Here is a 21,102-nt window from a genome sequence, read left to right as displayed (position 1 = left end):
TTCAATAACAGCATGTGTCACTCTTTGCATTCAAAGCTCTAAACGAAAACACACTCAAGCAAAACCACAAAATAACCCAAATGCTGTAATTGCTTAAATATATAATATATAGACCCAACAGTCGGAGAGTAACCAACAATAATGCTATGACTATTTCCTTGAAATACAGGTCTTTTTCTTGCACTACTAGCAATGACAAAAACATGATGAAACAATTGTACATGTATTTTATGGTCAGCCCTTGTTAGGAAGCTTTTATAATGACAATAGAAGGAAACGTGTTGAAATGACACTCCTCCAGACGGCTGACAGTTGATTTTGATGGACAGTCGTCTCCTCTGGCTGCCACGTCTGTGCGGATGGAGAGCACATAAAAATGTGCTGTATAACAAACCGCTACCATAATTTAAGACACTTGTGTCTGTCAGTGCATCATCCTCAGTCCTACATGGATTTAACAGGCTGCTGTAGCTTTCCACATACTAGTGAAATCCAGTTTACTGTCACTGCCATCCTTCCACGGGCAGGTAATAAATACATTGGGACTTGATTTCCAGCGTGACATAGAATATACCCGCTGACTCTGTGTATCCTGCCATGTGCCTCAGGCTAGGACATTATCATTTTCACCTGCTTGCATTACAAAATCCTGTCTCTGCATTGTGCAGGACAACTGCTGTGTTGTTTTAGTAGAGCTTTCACATCTTATGGTTAAGGTTATGCCTTTGTTTAAAACCAAACTTGCCGTCAGATGCTACAGTGACTGATGTGGAAAATGAGATTCTCTTCACTAAATGATGCAGCAGCAGAAGGCTGTTTTTGAAAAGGAAGTTGGGGTACAAAAAAAAATAAAAATAAAACTGCACAGTCTGCCTCCTGTGGCGGCAGCTGAACATTTCATTGCAGTGCATGGTAGCAATTCAACCCTCCTGCAGGACAATGAGATCCACTGCGCCCCCAACCACAAAGTGTGATTGTTGACACTGTGCTTTGAGCCCATAGCATACGGAGTGTTCATAAAAGGATAGGAAAAAGAGCCCCACCCCCTAACACACACACACACACGAAAACACTCAGTAAATGCACAAACACCCACAGTTCCTAATGAATGAGAGGTATCATCACACAACAGTCTGATTCCCTATACTCACCTTCAATTGATATTACATGCTCTCGGATCTGGTTCTGCAGAGCCAGGTCATCGATGCGCTCGATCAGGTCGTAGATGGCATAAATGTTCGGGTGGACTGACTCGAACCGATGGATCTCTGCCCTGATGGCCGCCGAGTTGGACAAAACATACTGGGAGCCCGCTGGGCCGCCGGTCTGAGCCGCCTGTCCTGACACAGTCCCCGACCCGAACTGTCCGCCCCCTGAGCCTGCAGACGATCCAGATCCGAACTGGGACGGAATGGACTGGGGGACTGGGACCGGCGCAGGGACCGTGCCTGGGGTGGGCATGGCTGGCTGAGACTGCTGCGAGATAGCGGACACTGGGACACTCGACTGGAAATTCATCTCGGGTCTTTTCGCAGCGTCTGGAAGTCTGGTTCTTTGCAGCGACGGGTGAACAAACGTGCAGACTAGAATTTACGGAGAGTCAAACAAAAGAAGTCCGCGCGGAGTGCAGCTCTGAAAAAGCGCTCAAGCATCAATAGTTGGTCGAGAAATGCAACGTAACGTGGCTCGTGTTGCTCATATTATAAAAACTTGACTGTGATTCATTTTTCGTTGCTGGCCACGAACTGTCCAGGCCCCCTTTTTCTGTGGCTAAACCTGCAGTGCCTACCACTTGGACACTCCTGTGAGGGCTGCACCGCAGTTTGCTTCTCAGCCGTTTTTCCTCGCTGCGTTGGGAAGCAGACAATGGGCTCGGCTGCAGCACAGGCGCTCTCCTCCGCTGCCTTCAATGCGTTGTTTCTGTGCTGAAACCAAATAGGTTTTGGTCCTCTTTAGTCCAAGTGGTCTCTGCCCAACGCCCTCCTCCGCACGCTGAAACGTCAGCCATCACGTAATTGTACTTGAGATGGGGGAGGGTGTGATTGGATCTGGCTGAGGGGGAGAAGAAAGTCGCAACGCGCGCCTCATTATAATAAACCTACCTGACAGTTACGCAACCAAACACATATTTATATTTACATACAGAAATAAAGACGGACATTGAGACTCGGGAGGAAATGATGCAGCTGGGGTGAGGGATTTCTTATTGTTTTTACAACAACAACAACACAGTTTGTACACATTGTCCCGCAAAGGTCGTCCCATAACAACTGTACCATAACAAATGACAAATCAGCGTGATGGATGGATGGGTGGTGGATGGATGCAGCCTAGGCAGATAGAAAAAATGTAAGGCACGGCTCTGAAACAACAGAAATGGTGAATTAGTGACTTCGTTTTTGTTTAATACACAGGTTCTGTTCGGTGGCTGTCCAGAGTGGCTACCAGAGTTCCAGCTTCATCAACCTACATGAATGTACACTATGTCATGTAAATTTGCTTGACTTTGTACTTTTGTAAATGTGTGTGTATATATGTAAATTGCTTGACCTTGTACTTTTTTAAATGTATACATGTAAATTTGCTTGACTATGTACATTTTCACTGTGTACCTATGTGATCCTGTCTGTGCTGTCAGTGTGTATGTGATGTTGACCTCTGGCCTCTAATGTTTGCATGACCCTCGGTGTGATCACTGGATACATGCAGGGCTAAATTGACACATTTTCAAATATGCTGGTGTAATCTGGTAGGCATGCAGGTTAGGTTGCGCATTTAGGTTCTTTAATAGAAACTATACTTGGCAAAGAGACAACCCTCAACTTGGTAAAGATTTAGTCCACAGTTGTCTGTTTTTGGTTTTTGTTATTATTTATTTATGTATTTATTGTTGTTTTAAAGTGTGTAGGCATTTTATTTACTTTAGATAAAGTCTCTGGGCCAACTCAATAGGTGGCTTAGCGTATTTGTTTAATCTTTTTATATTCTTGGGCCTCCATTCCTTTACAATGTTTAAAACTCAAAATAAACTACATTAAATTTAATGATTGTACTATCTTTCCTTCACTTAACTTTAAAGGGAAGAAAAAATGCAACTCAAACTAAATGACACACAGAACCTTAAACCAAACCAACCTATTCTATCCTGGCCCTTATTTCTGCAGCTTGGATTTTTTTTTTTTTTTTTTTACATTGGATATAACATTTCTTAACACCCACTTACAGGCTCCAGGTTTGTTGATAAACCTGACTTATTACTCATCCATTTTACAAGGACGTGTGCATGATGACAGGCTTTTACATGTAGATGGTTTAGAAGGGTTCAATAACAGCATGTGTCACTCTTTGCATTCAAAGCTCTAAACGAAAACACACTCAAGCAAAACCACAAAATAACCCAAATGCTGTAATTGCTTAAATATATAATATATAGACCCAACAGTCGGAGAGTAACCAACAATAATGCTATGACTATTTCCTTGAAATACAGGTCTTTTTCTTGCACTACTAGCAATGACAAAAACATGATGAAACAATTGTACATGTATTTTATGGTCAGCCCTTGTTAGGAAGCTTTTATAATGACAATAGAAGGAAACGTGTTGAAATGACACTCCTCCAGACGGCTGACAGTTGATTTTGATGGACAGTCGTCTCCTCTGGCTGCCACGTCTGTGCGGATGGAGAGCACATAAAAATGTGCTGTATAACAAACCGCTACCATAATTTAAGACACTTGTGTCTGTCAGTGCATCATCCTCAGTCCTACATGGATTTAACAGGCTGCTGTAGCTTTCCACATACTAGTGAAATCCAGTTTACTGTCACTGCCATCCTTCCACGGGCAGGTAATAAATACATTGGGACTTGATTTCCAGCGTGACATAGAATATACCCGCTGACTCTGTGTATCCTGCCATGTGCCTCCGGCTAGGACATTATCATTTTCACCTGCTTGCATTACAAAATCCTGTCTCTGCATTGTGCAGGACAACTGCTGTGTTGTTTTAGTAGAGCTTTCACATCTTATGGTTAAGGTTATGCCTTTGTTTAAAACCAAACTTGCCGTCAGATGCTACAGTGACTGATGTGGAAAATGAGATTCTCTTCACTAAATGATGCAGCAGCAGAAGGCTGTTTTTGAAAAGGAAGTTGGGGTACAAAAAAAAATAAAAATAAAACTGCACAGTCTGCCTCCTGTGGCGGCAGCTGAACATTTCATTGCAGTGCATGGTAGCAATTCAACCCTCCTGCAGGACAATGAGATCCACTGCGCCCCCAACCACAAAGTGTGATTGTTGACACTGTGCTTTGAGCCCATAGCATACGGAGTGTTCATAAAAGGATAGGAAAAAGAGCCCCACCCCCTAACACACACACACACACGAAAACACTCAGTAAATGCACAAACACCCACAGTTCCTAATGAATGAGAGGTATCATCACACAACAGTCTGATTCCCTATACTCACCTTCAATTGATATTACATGCTCTCGGATCTGGTTCTGCAGAGCCAGGTCATCGATGCGCTCGATCAGGTCGTAGATGGCATAAATGTTCGGGTGGACTGACTCGAACCGATGGATCTCTGCCCTGATGGCCGCCGAGTTGGACAAAACATACTGGGAGCCCGCTGGGCCGCCGGTCTGAGCCGCCTGTCCTGACACAGTCCCCGACCCGAACTGTCCGCCCCCTGAGCCTGCAGACGATCCAGATCCGAACTGGGACGGAATGGACTGGGGGACTGGGACCGGCGCAGGGACCGTGCCTGGGGTGGGCATGGCTGGCTGAGACTGCTGCGAGATAGCGGACACTGGGACACTCGACTGGAAATTCATCTCGGGTCTTTTCGCAGCGTCTGGAAGTCTGGTTCTTTGCAGCGACGGGTGAACAAACGTGCAGACTAGAATTTACGGAGAGTCAAACAAAAGAAGTCCGCGCGGAGTGCAGCTCTGAAAAAGCGCTCAAGCATCAATAGTTGGTCGAGAAATGCAACGTAACGTGGCTCGTGTTGCTCATATTATAAAAACTTGACTGTGATTCATTTTTCGTTGCTGGCCACGAACTGTCCAGGCCCCCTTTTTCTGTGGCTAAACCTGCAGTGCCTACCACTTGGACACTCCTGTGAGGGCTGCACCGCAGTTTGCTTCTCAGCCGTTTTTCCTCGCTGCGTTGGGAAGCAGACAATGGGCTCGGCTGCAGCACAGGCGCTCTCCTCCGCTGCCTTCAATGCGTTGTTTCTGTGCTGAAACCAAATAGGTTTTGGTCCTCTTTAGTCCAAGTGGTCTCTGCCCAACGCCCTCCTCCGCACGCTGAAACGTCAGCCATCACGTAATTGTACTTGAGATGGGGGAGGGTGTGATTGGATCTGGCTGAGGGGGAGAAGAAAGTCGCAACGCGCGCCTCATTATAATAAACCTACCTGACAGTTACGCAACCAAACACATATTTATATTTACATACAGAAATAAAGACGGACATTGAGACTCGGGAGGAAATGATGCAGCTGGGGTGAGGGATTTCTTATTGTTTTTACAACAACAACAACACAGTTTGTACACATTGTCCCGCAAAGGTCGTCCCATAACAACTGTACCATAACAAATGACAAATCAGCGTGATGGATGGATGGATGGGTGGTGGATGGATGCAGCCTAGGCAGATAGAAAAAATGTAAGGCACGGCTCTGAAACAACAGAAATGGTGAATTAGTGACTTCGTTTTTGTTTAATACACAGGTTATCAAAGATGATAGTCATATGCATACAAAAACTCTGCAGGATTTCTGTATAAACAATAACAATGTATTGAAAGATAAATATTTGACAGATCAACTGACACTAACGCACTACACCCTCAACCAATGAGTGGTTCTATAGCTGATCAGGTTTCAAGAAATATTGTTTGTTTAAAATGAAACACTTTGTGGGTTTTTTGTTATTTTCTAAATACACATACAAAAATGTGTGAATTTGAGCAGCACTAACATTAACCTTCAGGCAAAAACCTATATATTGCCCTACTTTTTGGCCCTCACTCCACCTACATAGACTTGATACAAACGCTGGCTGGGTACTTGATATAAATGCACTTCTCACACCTAAGCATTTCACATTAGGGAGGCTCATCACAAGTGGTCTGATGTTATGTGGGTCACAGTATGGAGAAGAGACAGCGCCGCCTGCTGGTATGTATGTGTTTCACACTAACAGCTGCTCATAGCCGGAGACAGTGTGACTGACATCCAGTCCTGTCTCTTTGCAGCAGCTGCTGTGGTGCATGCAGATAATGTCTAATCAGTCCCACGAATAGGAAGGAAATCCAATATGTTAGTGTCTTTTTAGGTCAGTTTAACGAATGCAGAATCCATACAAAGGTAAAAGGAAAATCACTTTAATATGAATGAGCAAAATATCATTGCAGTCAGATGTAATGTTCTATGTAACAACCTTATCATAATACTATAGAAACACCAAAGTGAATAATGCAGTGAACACATTACAGTATTCTTTGTGTATAAATTCACTATTGAACACAGTCAATGGGTTTTTAAATACAAAGAAATGATGCCTTTCATCATCAAAGTCAATGCACATCTTCACACAATTGTGTTTTGACACTCACTGTTTTATTCTTTAGAAGAATCTCTCATTTAAGCACATTTTTCAGTCCACAAAACTGGATATAAGATAATGGCTGTGTTCATCTCCACATGAAGGACTCGGAGATTGCTCTTATTCTACCTTTAACACCTTTTTATACAGTGCTTAAATATTGTGCATGTAAAACCTTATTTCCTCTGGCTCAATGGGTGATGTGTGTTTTAGGAAAACACCATCATCTTTTACAGTATCCTTTTCTTTACAGAGAGAGAGAGATTTTCGGTCTGTTTGGGACTGCACATCTTCAGCCTTCTGCCTCCATCTGTTGACCAAATGTGGGAATGCCTGTCAGACAGATTTTGTTTTGCTTGGGCACCTTCTTCAAACAATTATCTAAAACTATTGTTTATGCAGTCTCGTTTTTACTTCAGATTTTTGGATTATTGTCGCTAATGTGTTTATTAAATATCACAACATTAGCAATCAAATAATGTACAGTACATACAAGGTAAAGAGGACAGAAAACTTAACTGGAAATAAACCTGGTCTGTATAGGGACCAAAAAAGTCAAAAGCAGCTATCCCAGCAGAAATCACTTTTATTTTAAGTTAAAATATTTGGAGCAAGCTGGTTCCATTGTTGGTTTGTTCATTCTGTCACATTATGGGCTGGAATCAGGAAGCATGTAGGACCCATACGAGAGAGACAAGACAATTCTCAGTTGATTGTCTCATTGAGCTTAATTGGTTTCTGTTAATTTTTTTGTTTTATTCTTATCATATGTAATTCTTCATCTTTAGTATTTTTAGAAGTGAACTTTCCTGTTAAATGGATAAACTTTTTTTTTATTTGGGTTTTGTCAAAACTGTTGCCAAACTGCCTCCTGTTTGCAGCAGATGGATCATTCACACTGCAGCCTCCTATAAACCACACCCCTCCTTATGCTGCACCAAAACACTCTACAGCCCATTTCCCACAATGCACCTGGACAAGCACAGTGACGAAAGCAAAAACTCGTGGGAAAACAACACTATTTTTAAATTTGAACCTTCAAAGTTTACGTTTTAAGACCATTTTTTAGCGATTCAGTAAAATTGGTACACACATTGTCTCCATCCAGGAGAGTCAAAATAAATAACACATAAAAGTAAAAGTGTTGCATTCGATGTAAAACAGATTTTTAAATAATTATTCATTATCAAATATAATTATACCAAAATACGTAAATTTGTATTTATATAATTTAAGTCCAATATTGTGATATTTCTGTCATTTATTGTAAGCTTAAAAGACAAATGTTATTCCGCTTTATAAACATCATGGTATTTTAAAAATTTAATTTTTTTTTTAATTTAACGTTTTAGGTCAACCTAACTTCTTATTGATGAAAATATACCTTTTTAACAGTGTACTTAAATTGTTAAGGCAGTCAATGACCTCACTCGTAAAAACGAATCGCTATTGGTTGAAGAGTTTAAGGACCTCACTCGGTAGATGACAACAACAAAACAGACAGAGCTACTGAGAGGCTCTTAGCCTGAGATAAACAACTCCTAATCTGTTCGTTTTTAACACAATCTCGACTAGAGTTTGCCAAATAGGATTTATGATCTGTAACAACATGGTCGATCTGTGTAAATGATAATGGCTGTCACATATTGTAATCATTATTAGTCGTATTTCTCGTGCTATCAATGGCTCGGGCAGAGCTCACTCTATGTTAGCAAGCTAGCTCGGTGGCTAGCGTGTTTGCTAGCAGCAGAGGTGGAGACAAGAACGGGGAGATGAGAGCTAAGTGAGGTAAGATTAACGAAATGATTAATTTACTGTGTGGGTTAAGCTTCAGCTGACATGTTAAAGTTGGCATCGTTGATTGATTTGTATAATCGTGTTAGATCTGGTAATTTTGGACGTTATAATAGCGTTGTCGCGTTAGCCTGACAGCTGTATTAGCTGTTAGCCACTTAGCAGAGTCAGCGTATTATTATTGACTAGCTGTGTAGCAGCAACAGCAGCTGCTGCTGTGACAGACTGGAGGCCTCGAGGTGAATGACAATGACCAAACGCTCTCTGTTCTTTGACAATAGTATAGTAAAGCATTTAGAACAGTAGAACTTTATAAGAACGATTCGAAGTGACAGACATAGCCACCCATTACAAGGTGCTGGTTATAACCACCATCTATAGTGTTTGTAAATACAACATAGTTGGTGAGGTCGTTAGGCCAGTAGCAGTAATCAGCGACTGTATGGCAACATTAAGTTATTATTTTTAGATCGCACAATGTGGCTTCCCTGTACTGAAAAACGTTCAACCCGATTACCAACAACTTTAAATTTAGAAAATATTATTTGAAAATACCGACATAAGCCTAACCAGAACACAATTAGTGTTTGTATAAGAGTAAAGTAGTCTCAAGACGACCCTTAATATGCTGTTCAATGTTGGTCTCTGTTAGAAATGGATGAAGTAACGTTTTTTTTTTTTTTAATTCCAGTAATTTCAGTTTTTAAAATCCACTCCTTAACTTTTGCAAATGCCCAGCTTTGCAAGACTAAAGTTCCCCCATAAATTTTAAGAGGATTTTTTTTAAGTCTGTGAAGACACCAGTATTCAATTTCAAATGCTAATGTTCAAATCAGTTACTGTAGAATCCATACACCAAAATGTATAAACAGCTTCATCTAGTTACACACATTCACATCACTAAATATAAAAAATCAGCCTATAATTGCTGCACAATAATAAATGGTGTGGTGTCAATAGAGATGTGTCAGACTCGGAGAATAAACTACAAAGACATTTTAGGAAATTATGTGCTTAGATCAAATGTGTGGTAGCATATAGAGAAAATAGATGTCTGTGTGCGGTGGTTCTGAGGGCAGTTCCATTCACAAAAAGTCAGATGTATGCCTTATGCATACATAGGTTATTGTGAATGCTTGACTCTAAAGCAGGTGTGAGTCAAATAACTGCTTCCTGCTTTGAAGAAGTAGACTGGTTTGTTTATGGAGGGGACACTGTCTCTTTTACAATTACTATGATTATTTCCACCCGACATGTTCATTTTGCATGGTCAGAGCAGTGCTGTGGAATACCATCAGAGCCTGCTGTCTTCTGAAACAAGCTTTGTAAACCAGCTCAACCGACCTCTTTACATAAACAACCCTCTTAACATGTTCAGATAATAATGTGCATAGCCTGTTAAAATCAAGACTGTTTAGAACCTGATTATTGACAGAATCAATTATTACCTTAAAGAACCCCATCCCCATTTTGTTTTTATGTAGCCAGCTACAAACCGGCAGCAGTACCAGTTAAATAATGTAAAATGTACTTACATTTGTAGTAATTGACACCCAACTTGGTTGGCTCAGGTTCTCTGAGTCATCAAGATAACTATAAAGCATTATGACATGATCAGGTACTCCCTCTGCTTCCATCTCTTCTTCCAGGGTGTGGCTTGGGAAAGACTGTGAAGAGTTTGAACAGAACACACCTCAATTCTCATGTTCCTTTTATCTGTTCATCACTTGCCCTGAAACAATTACGGAAGGGTATCTCATCTGCCTTTGATGTATGCAAAGGACGTCACGCACGGATCAAAGGTTGCAGTGTAAATACTTGGCATTCACACAGCACGTTCTGTTTCCATAAAAATTACCTCTACTCTTTGGTAGTGGTAAAACCATGTTCATTAGTGAGCTTTGCTGAAGATGCACACTCATGAGTTCTGAAGACAGTGTGGGCTTTTGGGCTGTCTTCAATATGTCTGTCCATAGACGGTTTGGTCCCACATTATGGACGACCAGGTAATTAAAAGACACTGAGAGCAACTGCAGCTGTGATCTTTGTGTATGCAAAACTTATGGCTCTTTTTGAACACAACGCATCTATGACAATGCAAGCCAGGGGTCATTTGTGAAAGTCACCGTATGAATGATAACTTATAAAGATAACAGATAACATCATCTTTTCTATTTAAGTGGAAAAGAAATCTTAATAAATGACCTTTTAACTTTGATAATTCTCTGAAAAATCACATTAATTAAATATCTTGTGTTTATTTTTGTTTTTTCCCACAGGGTGGCTTTGAATAACTAAATGAGCAGGACAGGCAAGTGCAACGAAGTCTGGGAGTTTCAACATGAAGTTGTATGTGTTCCAGGTCAACAATGGCAGCACATTGACATTTGACACTGATCTTGCCGTCCAAACGTGAGATGCTTGTATATAATGTAAAGATTGAGTTATTTGAGCTTGCCTTTTTGCTGTTGTGACCTTATTTCATCTCTCTTTTATGCAGCGTACTGGAGCTAAAACATGCCATCCAAGCCAAATACAAGATTGCAGTTCAAAACCAAGTCCTTGTTGTCAATGGAGGAGAATGTATGTCTGCAGAGAGACGAGTTTGCAGCTACAGTGCTGGCACTGTGAGTCTACTTGCACTGGACGCCAAAAGAAAATGTTAAAATACCTGATTGTTATAATAGCATGTGTTTGTTTATGTGATGTTGTCATTACTGATATATTTTTCTTGATTTGCAGGAAACAAACCCCATTTTTCTATTTAACAAAGAGATGATTTTAAGCGACCGGGATCCAACGATCCCTAAAACCACCTTCTCAATTGAGAGTGAGATTCAGGTCAAGGTGGAGGAGTCTCTATTGATGCCAGCTGTTTTTCACACCGTTGCCTCTCGAACACAACTTGCTCTGGTATTTACATATGTTTTCTTCGTTTTTAAAGATGCCTGATTTTTCATCTAGTCTGTCAAGTTGTATGCAGCATTTTCTTCTTTTGTATTATTTGAAATTTCCTCCGTGTGTTCTGAAATTCTCTTACCAGGAAATGTTTGAAGTTGCCAAGAAACTCTGCTCTTTTTGTGAACGTTTGGTGCACGATGAACACCTTCAGCACCAAGGCTGGGCTGCTATTATGGCTAACCTGGATGACTGCACTCTGTCTTATCAAAAATTGCTTATGAAGTTTGACACAGCATATGCAAGCTACCAACAAGACCTGGAAGAAATTAAAGTGAAACTGTCAAGGTATGTGATGCTTTTTCTGATATACCTATACCTGGTAATATAATTACAAAAAACCTATTGTGGTTAGTATAAAACTGCAGTGTCAATTTTAATTTAGTTTTCTGACTAGATTAAATAAAATTAGTCTTAATTAAGTCAAAATATGTTTTAAATTTAGTTTAATTTTAGTCTACAAAACATCACAGATTTATTGGACTAAATCATATGAATAATTAAAAATATATTAACAAACATAGTGGATTTTAGATGTTGACTTAACTTTACTCTATCTATCAACCAGATTCAGTTTACTAGCTAATTACGAATTCCCCCGAAGTCTTACTGGTATGACCTCTGCCCTTTGTGTGTCCCAGGCATCAATTTGTAAACTGTTCATAATATACATCTATCTAAACAATTTAAAAACAAATCTGAATTATAAAGTCAATTATAAAACTATTTTACTTTTTTACTATTTTAACTTGTAACTTTTTCATTCCCCTTATTTAGAGTAGCAACATTTTCGGGAATAGGGTTTGTACTATTAACTTTTAAAAACATACCATCCAATAAAGCACAATAAAATGACCAGGATGGGTCATGTAAAATTGATTATCACCTTTTAGCGTTTCATTGTGTTTGCAGATTAGGGACGGCCGTCTCTGTAATGGCCAGGATACCCCTGCTTGAGAGTTTGACGAGACACAGTTACAGAGAGAGCATAGAGAAGTCCAGCTCAACCCCAGAGAAGGATTCAGATGAGACAGAGGAGGAGAAGTCCACTGACTCGGTGCGCTGCACCAGTGAAACTCAGACCAAGTCGTCACCCTGTTCTGCATCGGCGGCGCACACACGTGAAACAGGCAACGAACAGGAAACGAGTGAAATGACTGACAGCGGTGGGCTCAGAGCTGCACTGTTGGATGACGAGACAGAGTTCACCTTGTCTACTTTCAACGTCACTTTGTTGGACTGGATCAATGTGCAAGACAGACCCAACGATGTGGAATCAGTTGTTAGGAAATGCTTCGACTCCATCAATCGGGTGAGTCAGTGGCACAGCAGCCGTTATGTCTAAAGGTATTTGTGGTATAGTCTTAAATGGCATTGGAGAAAGTCCTCATTAAAACGTGTCGTTGGATTTCTCTTCAGCTTGAACCTCGGATCATTCAGCCCTTTCTGGCAGATTGTAGAGACACCATTGCCAAGCTTGATAATCAAAACATGAAGGCCATCAAGGGACTGGAAGACAGGTTGTACGCTTTAGACCAAATGATCGCAAGCTGTAAGAAGTTGGTGAATGAGCAAAAAGAACTCGCTCAGGTGTGTGAAGTTCAATAAATACGATTTGATTCAAATTTGCCATTTTTAAATGAGTATTGCTGACTTTTTTTTATTTTTTATGTCATGCAGGGATTTTTGGCCAATCAGAAGCGGGCTGAAAACCTGAAGGATACGTCTGTTCTGCCCGACTTGTGTGTGAGCCACACCAACCAGCTCATGATCATGCTGAACAACCACAAGAAGCTGCTAGACATCAAAAAGAAATGCACTACTGCCAAACAAGAACTTGCAAACAACCTTCAAGTCAGACTCAAGTAATAACAAAAAATAGTTTCTCTCTTTTATTTAGTTTTTTTTTTTTATTATATTGTCTCCTACACTGAGTCTCCCTGCAGCCTGTGTAAGTTTAACGGTGGTTGTTACATTGAAATAGATGGTGCTGCTACGTGATGCTCCATGCAGACCAGGACAGCGAGAAACTCCAGGCTCTGCTCAGACTTTTGATGGAGCTGAGGGAGAGGGTGAGAATAGTGGAGGCTCTCAGTACCGTGCCCCAGATGTACTGTCTGGCAGTGGTGGAAGTCGTCAGGAGGAAAATGTTTATGCGGCACTACAGAGAGGTCAGTGCTACGCGCCATCACTGGAAGTTCTCAGTGCCTCCCGACATCGTAATAACAATAAATCTCCATCTTGTTTTGATGTTGTTAAATCATAGTCCTTCCTCTAACTCTTTTTTTTTTTTTCCGTGTCGTTTATTTACATCACTGTGACAAACAAGTCTAAAATGATAAATGTAGATGATTATAAAGATGAAGCATGAACAGAGCTGGCTGATCCTGAACAAGAGAAACAATGTGAGGTCTGTGTCTTTACGTCAGGTCATGTGCTTCGTCCTCTTTTTAAAATTAAAACGTCCTTCTCTGTGTCCTGATGAGCAGGATCACACGTAGTTTGAAACTTCTTATAAACATTGTTTCTTCAAGGAACTGCACTGTTTTTTAAAAGAACTGAGCATTGTGCAGGTTCTGGTTTAATAATAATTCACTGAACACGTATTCACACTAATTCAGATGTTCATCAACAGAACAGAAGGATTGAATTGCATTTAGATGTTAACGTTTTCTGTTAATTAAACTTACAGTGGGCTCATGCACTTGTGAAAGATGGGAAACAACTGTATGAGGCAGAGAAATACAAAAGAGAATCCTTTGGAAAACTCTTCAGTAAGTCTTCAAAAGATCGCAGTTCCCTCCTAAGTGTCACCACTCACACCTAAACTGGCAACATCGTAATTGTTCTGTCTTCTTGTTTTTGTTTTCAGGAAAGTCTTTCCTCCGAAATAGTTTATTTCGTGGCCTTGACTCGTGGCCTCCAACATCTTTTTGTGTGAGTTGGAAATACAGTGTAAATGAACACAATTAATTGTAATTTTCATTTTTGCTTTCTTTATTGTTTTATTATTGTGCTGTGTTGTTCTGTATTTCTGTTTATTTATAGACACGTAAGCCAAGAAGGTTTGACGACGAGCTTCCTGACATCTCACTTGACGACCTGCAGTACTTGAAATCTTCTTGTCCTGTGGAGGTGCAACCTTTCCTCATGTAAGTCTCCGCCCTCAGTCACTGAGCATTCTGACAGCATCATTTTCAGAAACGGCCTAACATTGCAGGATGTTAGGCTCTGTTTCTCAGTCCTCCTTTAATTTGATTGTTCATCTTTTTTTCCCAGGGTCCCAACGATGTGTGACTTTGAACCCTTACATCACCATGTAGGCACACTTCACCACCTGGTTCAAGCAGCACAAAGTGTAGATGAGATGTCCCAAACCATAACTGACCTGCTCAGTGAAAAACAGGTAAAAACAGCCTCATCTCCAACCTCTGTTTGCGTCAATGATATGTTTCGGTGCAGTTTATCGCCGTAGGGTGAAAAACAAAATCAAGTGTTATAGTTTCAGGAGTTCTTTCTTTTGTTATCTTTAAGGGCTCCAGTTGTCAGAGCGGTCAGAAATCAACAGAGTCCACCCCTCAGTCTGAGGGTGTCCCAGGAAGAACCACACCTGTGTCACCCAAAGCCCCCACTTCTCTAAGCCTACAGGGACCTGGATGCCAACCACTGCAAGTCCCAGTCCCAGCCCCTCTGGAAGACCTGTCCCCGGATAGCATTGATGCACAAACATTTGACTTTGAAACCATCGGCCATCCCAACATGGATCCAGTCCTGCAGCAGGGTTCCATTGACCTTGATTCCCTGGCAGAAAGTCCCGAGTCTGACTTCATGTCCGCTGTCAATGAGTTTGTGATTGAGGAGAACATGACTTCCCCAAACCCTATCAGTGACCCTACCAGCCCCGATATGATGGTAGAGTCTCTGTACTCCTCAGTGATCAATGCTATAGACAACAAGCGCATGCAGGACACTACAATTCTAGAAAGAGAGAATTCAAGGATAAATGCCCTCCAACAAGTCATCGACAGGTACCAGTCTGCTTCAGAGGAGACTCATTCCAGGCTGAGGGGAGTAAAGGACGACCTCCATCACTTACGTGTCACGGTCACAAAGGAACAACATGACCTCGGCTTGGTTTTGAGAAGTGTGACCACACAGGTGTGCACAACGGTAGACAACTTCTGTCAGACTCATGAACTGAAACTAAAGGAGCAGCACCAGGTTGAGCTTCTCTCTGTTCGACAGGAACTGGAGAAGCAGGTTCAAACACTAACGGAGGAAAACCAAGTCAATCAGAATATTGTCAGAGACGTCCAGCGTGCCATGCTTGAGCTGGAGGGGCGAATGGAGCGTAAAGAGAAGGAGCTGGCTCAGTTTGAGACAGAGAGAGAGCGCTGGGTCGAGACGGCGAGTAACTACAAAGTTCAGATTGAAAATCTGGAGCAGGCGATTAGAGATCGAGCTGAAGAGATTGAGATGCTCTCAGCTGCCAAAGATTCTCTGACTGGTCAGCTGGAGAACCTGCACTTTGAGATTGAACGTGGTCAGCAGAAGATTCGGCAGGAGCTGGAAATTGTTGAACAAACTCACCTAAAAGAACTGGAGGACAGGATGAAGCAGGAATACAAGGCACAACTGGAGACTTTTACCAAAAGTAATCAGGAGGCTCTGGAACATCTGGTGGCTGAAAATAGTGCAAAGTTAAACGAGGCCGCTGATCTTCATGCCTCTATTTTCAGAGAGAAAGACAACAAAATTATGGACTTGGAGGCACGAGTTGCTGAACTTGCAGAACTGCGCTGCAAGGTGGAGGTGGAGCTTGCTCTTAAAGAGTCCGAGATCGAGGAAGCGAGGGTCGTATTTGAGGAGGCTAAGATCCTGCAGGTCCAGGCCGCAAAGTCTCAGGTTGAAGCCGAGACCAAAGTCCTAAGTCAAGAATTGGCAGAGATCAAAAGGCAGCTCCAGGCTAAAAATGAGGAGTATGAAGTGGACCTGGCAGAACTGAGGACTCTGATGAGGATTGAGAAGGATCACTGCATCTCGGAGTTGGTGGACAGACACGAGGAGGAAACAACTGTACTGCACAATGAGCTCTCCGCTCTGCAACAGCAAGTCCAGGAAGCTGAGAGGAGCCACACTGAGCTGCAGCAGAAACTCAAACTAGAAGTGGACCAGCTGGTTGGTCTGAACACAGAAAAAGAAAAACAGTTGAGGAGCTTCCAGGAAGTAGAACAAGAGCTGAGGACTGTCATTGATAAACTGCAGACAGAAAACAACCTGCTCACTAAAACTCCAGAGCAGGACACGCAAGCAAATGAGGGAGAGGTGGAAAAAGAGGAGGCCGCCAAGGAACCATCACCAGATGCCTTTAAGGAGTTAGAACAACAGAAGGAGGAAATGGAAAGGAAGTTGTTAGAGAAAATTAAAGTGCTCAAGAGTGAACTTCAGGAGGTCAAGTCCCTAAAAAGGTACTGCTGGGTCTCAGTAACGCATACTTATTATAGCTGTACGAGTTTTGTCGATCATCCCATCAGATCTCAAGTTTGTTTTGTGCGTTCCAGTGATGAAGGGTCGCCACTACACGCTGAGGGATGTCCAGTCGCTGCAGTACCGCTGTCCCTGGACTCAGCACTTCAGGAGCGGCTGCAGCAGGAGAGGGCGTGCCTGCAGTCCCAGCTGGAGCTCCTGGAAAAGAAGAAGAATGAGGAGATGCAGAATCTCAAGACGTCATTAATAGCAGAGCAGCAGGTTTGTGTAGGACCTGTAACTGGAAAGTATTGAGGTACAAATGATTGATTAGAGTTGTAGATTTAAATTTAAACAACATTTACGTTTCCCCTAGACCAATTTTAACACAGTGTTGACCCGAGAAAAGCTTAAGAAGGAGCAGATCATCAATGACCTCACTGAGAAGTTGAGGAAAGTCAGCCAACAGCAGGAGAAGGACAAAGGTGAACGCTTTAGTACATTCATGCATCACTTATCTCATGAACACAGCCTTTTTGTAGTTACCATGATGCCCACAGCTATAATCCACATTGTCTAGACTGCTCCATCATTAGTTCACCCTGGTGGATCAACGTTCCTTATTTATTCCCACATGTTGCAGCTCTAATAGAGACACTGTCTGAGGACCGGGCCAGTGTCATGCAGGAAAAGAAACACCTGGAAGAGGAGCTCAATCGCCTGCGCAGCACGGCGCTTGTCTCCTCCGCCTTCTTCACAGTCAACCCTGCAGCTCATGAGGTCACAGAGGGCGGACTAGCTGCAGCCAGAGCTCTGCCTTTGGTTGGAGCAGGTTTTGCTGACTGTGACACTGACAGACTGGCCTCAGTAGCAGCCATCAGAGATGACGACCATGTAGACTCAGCAGTGGAAGCCAGCATGGTGACAGTCCAGTAAGCACTACAATGTCAACTATTTTAGCCTGGTTTCCGGTGACATGCAATTAGAAACATTTTATTATTCATTAGAACATCCATGTAACAACTTCAAACTCTTCCAGTTTTTTTTTTCTTCTTACCAGTAAACTTCTTCTTTCTGCAGTGATAACATCATGATGTCTGAGGAGAAACAGCGGATTCTCTTACTTGAGCAGGTGAGTCTAGAACTGTTGCTGTTAATTTTTGTGAAATGCTATGTTTTTAACAAAGTTTATTTTCTTGTTGCAGACTTTACACATGAAGGAAGAGGAAAACAAGCGTCTCAGTCAAAGACTGGTAGGTCCATCAGCACCGTCGCCACAAATGTCTATTTAACGTTACCACCACTAGGTGGCAGTAGCACCAAAGACTAGTATCTCGATCTGGGTGGATGAACAGCTCAGAGAATATGGAATATGCTGAAAAAATAGTGTATAGTAAATAGTTGTTCATTTTTAGGCCTGGCTAAAAAAATAGTACTGAAAGCATCTGAAAAGATTTCTTTTCCAATCAGCCGTTATTTTAGTAGAACACATTAGTTTTAGTTCCATTCATTGTGCCGCTGGGATGAAAGTACAAACACTAAGCCTATTTCTAGCAAATCTCTTGTTGGACACATGTTCAAATAAGTCCTGTTGGAAGTGATTTGTAGCCAATATTGTTTGAATGCTTGTTTGTAACATGTGTAATGTGGCTCTAATCCTCCTCTTTGTAGATGTCTCAAAGCATGTCGTCTGTGTCATCACGGCATTCAGACAAAATCGCCATCAGAGAGTGAGTGATGTGACACACACACACAAACACACATGGCTTTAACTTTTGCCCACTTTTTTTTTTTTTTCATCTCAAAATATATGTAGTAAACTTTTGGACATAATTGCAACCGTCATTACCTTGAATGTGTTTTTTCTAGCAGGGTGGTGACATCCATGAGATCTTTTTGCATTTATTTTGTGTGTGTCTGTGTGTGCGCGCTTCAGTTTCCAGGTTGGCGATTTGGTTCTAATCATCCTGGACGAACGACACGACAACTACGTGCTGTTCACGGTCGGCCCCACCCTTTACTTCCTCCATTCAGAGTCTCTGGCTGCACTGGACCTCAAACCTGGTCAGCGTCACTTCAATGATGAAAAATTAAAATGAATAAAGTACAAATGTGTTGAGGCACAAATGTGGCTTTCTGTTGTGTCTCCATAAATATTTGTTATTGTTTTGTTTTTATTTTAAATCAATGATTAAAAAAAGGTGTTTTTCGTTTTTAGCATCAGGAACTTCAAGACGACCATGGGTCCTTGGAAAAGTCATGGAGAAGGAGTATTGCCAGGCTAAAAAGGTACGCACTTTATTTCTTTTGATGTAAACTGTTGGTTTTTTCATTGCAGTATTTCACAACAATACATGTTTAAAATATATATAATGTTTAAATTGTGTCAACTTCCCTAAATGTTGTATTGTTTTCTGGGAAATCATTGATTGTTTTAAAAAAAATTGTAAATTGTTTTATCAAAAGTTTTTATCAAAGTTTGATTCACTGTCAGTAAAAAAAACACCTTTATTATTATTATGAAAAAAAAAAAAGCTTCAAATTGCATCTCATTGAGTCGATGACTTAATGATCTGATCGTCAGTTATTCTGTCTGTTGTGTTCACGTCCAGAGAGAAACTTCTGTTTTCAACAGCTCCTTGTTTTTCTTCTCTCTCGCTTCACCAGGCCCAGAACAGATTCAAGGTTCCTTTAGGTACCAAGTTCTACAGAGTGAAAGCTGTTCCATGGAACAGAAGAGTATAGTAGCCAAGTAAAAAAATAAAATGTATATTTATATATGGGTTGATTTCTGATCAGAAACATGACATTGTCATTCATCATCAAAATATTTAAGGATTAATTTTAAAAAAAATGCAAATAATCCAGAGCGTTTTCATTTTATTTTTAGTTTTTGTTTAAAAAAAATCTCACCTGCTTGTATTTGTTTTTGTTTTTATTTCTGTTTCTTTAACTCCCTGATTTCTTATTGTGGACCAAATGCTTTTAATTTTATAAGGGCATCGCCCCGTACACTACGGCTCTGCGCCGTCTGACCTGCGTGTAAAATTTGAACAAAAACATTTGGATGTTAAATATTAGTTCTTATTATCAGCATCTGTCCTTTTGTGAAAAAATACTGTTGTCACTATCCGCTTCATAATTACAGAAATATACATTTATTGTAAATGTTAACGGAGGAATGTTCACGGCATGCATATTGATATATTTTCTTTTGAGTTACCTAATCCAGATAAATGTTGTAGTTGAAAATGTACTTAACGCTATTTGTTACTCACAAATCAGTCCATACTGAGATGTACATTATGGCCGACCGGCTGCGACGGTCGTCTTTGCAATCTTCAAAATGCACTTTCAGAAAAAAAAGAAAAAAAGAAGAGAGAAAACAATGCTTTTGTTGAGTTAAGAAGGGAAGTAGCTGAGCTGACAGAACTAAGTCAATATTATCAGCCCAAACACTTCTCACTATCATAGAATATTAATATGTAGAAAGGAAAAGTTTGTGACTGTGTTTCATTATCAGGAGACATTGTACATTACCCATCAAATCACACATGTAACAATAAATGACTGTATTGCAAAAAGATAGAGTTTTGAAACAATAAAGGATTGACCCCACACCTGCTGAGCTGGCTGTCTGTCACCTGCCTTCACCACAACTACATGTGTAAGAAAAGCATTGAGGCTGACAAAGCAAAAAAATACTCCTGAAAAATTTAGATTTAACATAGTATTATTCAGTCAAAGCCTTGACTGAATAAAAGTCAAAACCCCCAGAAATCATCAATTTTAGAACTGAAATTTTGATTAAACAAAATAATAATTTTAAAAAGAGAAGCTTGTTTTGGAAATATAAATGCATTTTTCAATAACAATTTGAAAACAGAACACTTGCAACTGATTTTTACAGGGTTAAGCCTATAAATGCTTGTTCACAAATAGTAATATTACACAACAAAACAATTCTTCCTGTTAATCTAAAACAAACTTTTAAACTAAAAAATATCTATGAATGACATAAAAACATTGATACCAGTCCATAAACTGCAATAAAAATATATTCTCTTAGACCTGCATAAAAAACAATTTTTCTTCTCAAACTCCTCTTGAAATGAGTTTTGTATTTTTATTTGGCTCTGAAAGTTATAAAACAAAACCCACACGGACCCAAATTCACCTGTGTATTTCAGGTGAATCTCTCTTTATTTACGCTTTTAAAACATCTTTCCGGGGGATTCAGGACTCAGTGTGGAATAACGCCGTGCAGCG

The 21,102-nt window shown here is 40.8% G+C and overlaps 2 protein-coding genes across 4 annotated transcripts in view; one reads left to right on the top strand and one right to left on the bottom strand.

The window, feature by feature from the left end:
• agap3 (ArfGAP with GTPase domain, ankyrin repeat and PH domain 3) overlaps positions 1 to 2,324 on the bottom strand; it is a 108,897-nt gene extending 106,573 nt beyond the window's left edge. Inside the window, exon 1 of one of the 2 annotated variants that reach the window (XM_008334357.3) lies at positions 1,152 to 2,324. In XM_008334357.3, coding sequence (XP_008332579.1) covers positions 1,152 to 1,518 — 367 coding nt within the window. In that variant the 5' untranslated portion in view covers positions 1,519 to 2,324. The remainder of the gene's footprint in view (positions 1 to 1,151) is intronic. The other variant, XM_008334358.3, reaches the window with a different exon arrangement.
• A 5,753-nt stretch (positions 2,325 to 8,077) lies between these two features.
• On the top strand, positions 8,078 to 20,451 carry rb1cc1 (RB1-inducible coiled-coil 1). Of its 2 annotated transcripts, XM_008334353.3 has the most exons (24): positions 8,078 to 8,403; positions 10,059 to 10,415; positions 10,689 to 10,821; positions 10,910 to 11,036; positions 11,152 to 11,322; positions 11,453 to 11,655; positions 12,280 to 12,679; positions 12,787 to 12,957; positions 13,048 to 13,232; positions 13,352 to 13,538; positions 14,060 to 14,141; positions 14,240 to 14,304; positions 14,416 to 14,519; positions 14,647 to 14,773; positions 14,902 to 16,835; positions 16,929 to 17,115; positions 17,210 to 17,318; positions 17,477 to 17,765; positions 17,914 to 17,965; positions 18,039 to 18,086; positions 18,505 to 18,563; positions 18,770 to 18,897; positions 19,052 to 19,122; positions 19,501 to 20,451. In XM_008334353.3, the coding sequence occupies exons 3-24, from the start codon at positions 10,751 to 10,753 to the stop codon at positions 19,576 to 19,578; spliced, it is 4,848 nt and encodes a 1,615-aa protein (XP_008332575.1). In that variant the 5' UTR covers positions 8,078 to 8,403; positions 10,059 to 10,415; positions 10,689 to 10,750; the 3' UTR covers positions 19,579 to 20,451. The 2 variants fall into 2 exon arrangements, with proteins under 2 accessions (XP_008332575.1, XP_024922113.1); XM_025066345.1 differs by lacking the exon at positions 10,059 to 10,415.
• The last annotated feature ends 651 nt before the right edge of the window (positions 20,452 to 21,102 follow it).

This window comes from Cynoglossus semilaevis, chromosome 20, assembly GCF_000523025.1.
Source record: "Cynoglossus semilaevis isolate Cse_v1.0 chromosome 20, Cse_v1.0, whole genome shotgun sequence".
NCBI classification, from domain to species: domain Eukaryota; kingdom Metazoa; phylum Chordata; class Actinopteri; order Pleuronectiformes; family Cynoglossidae; genus Cynoglossus; species Cynoglossus semilaevis.
The sequence above is the reverse complement of the archived record's forward strand: the minus strand, read 5'-3'. Positions and strand labels throughout refer to the sequence as shown.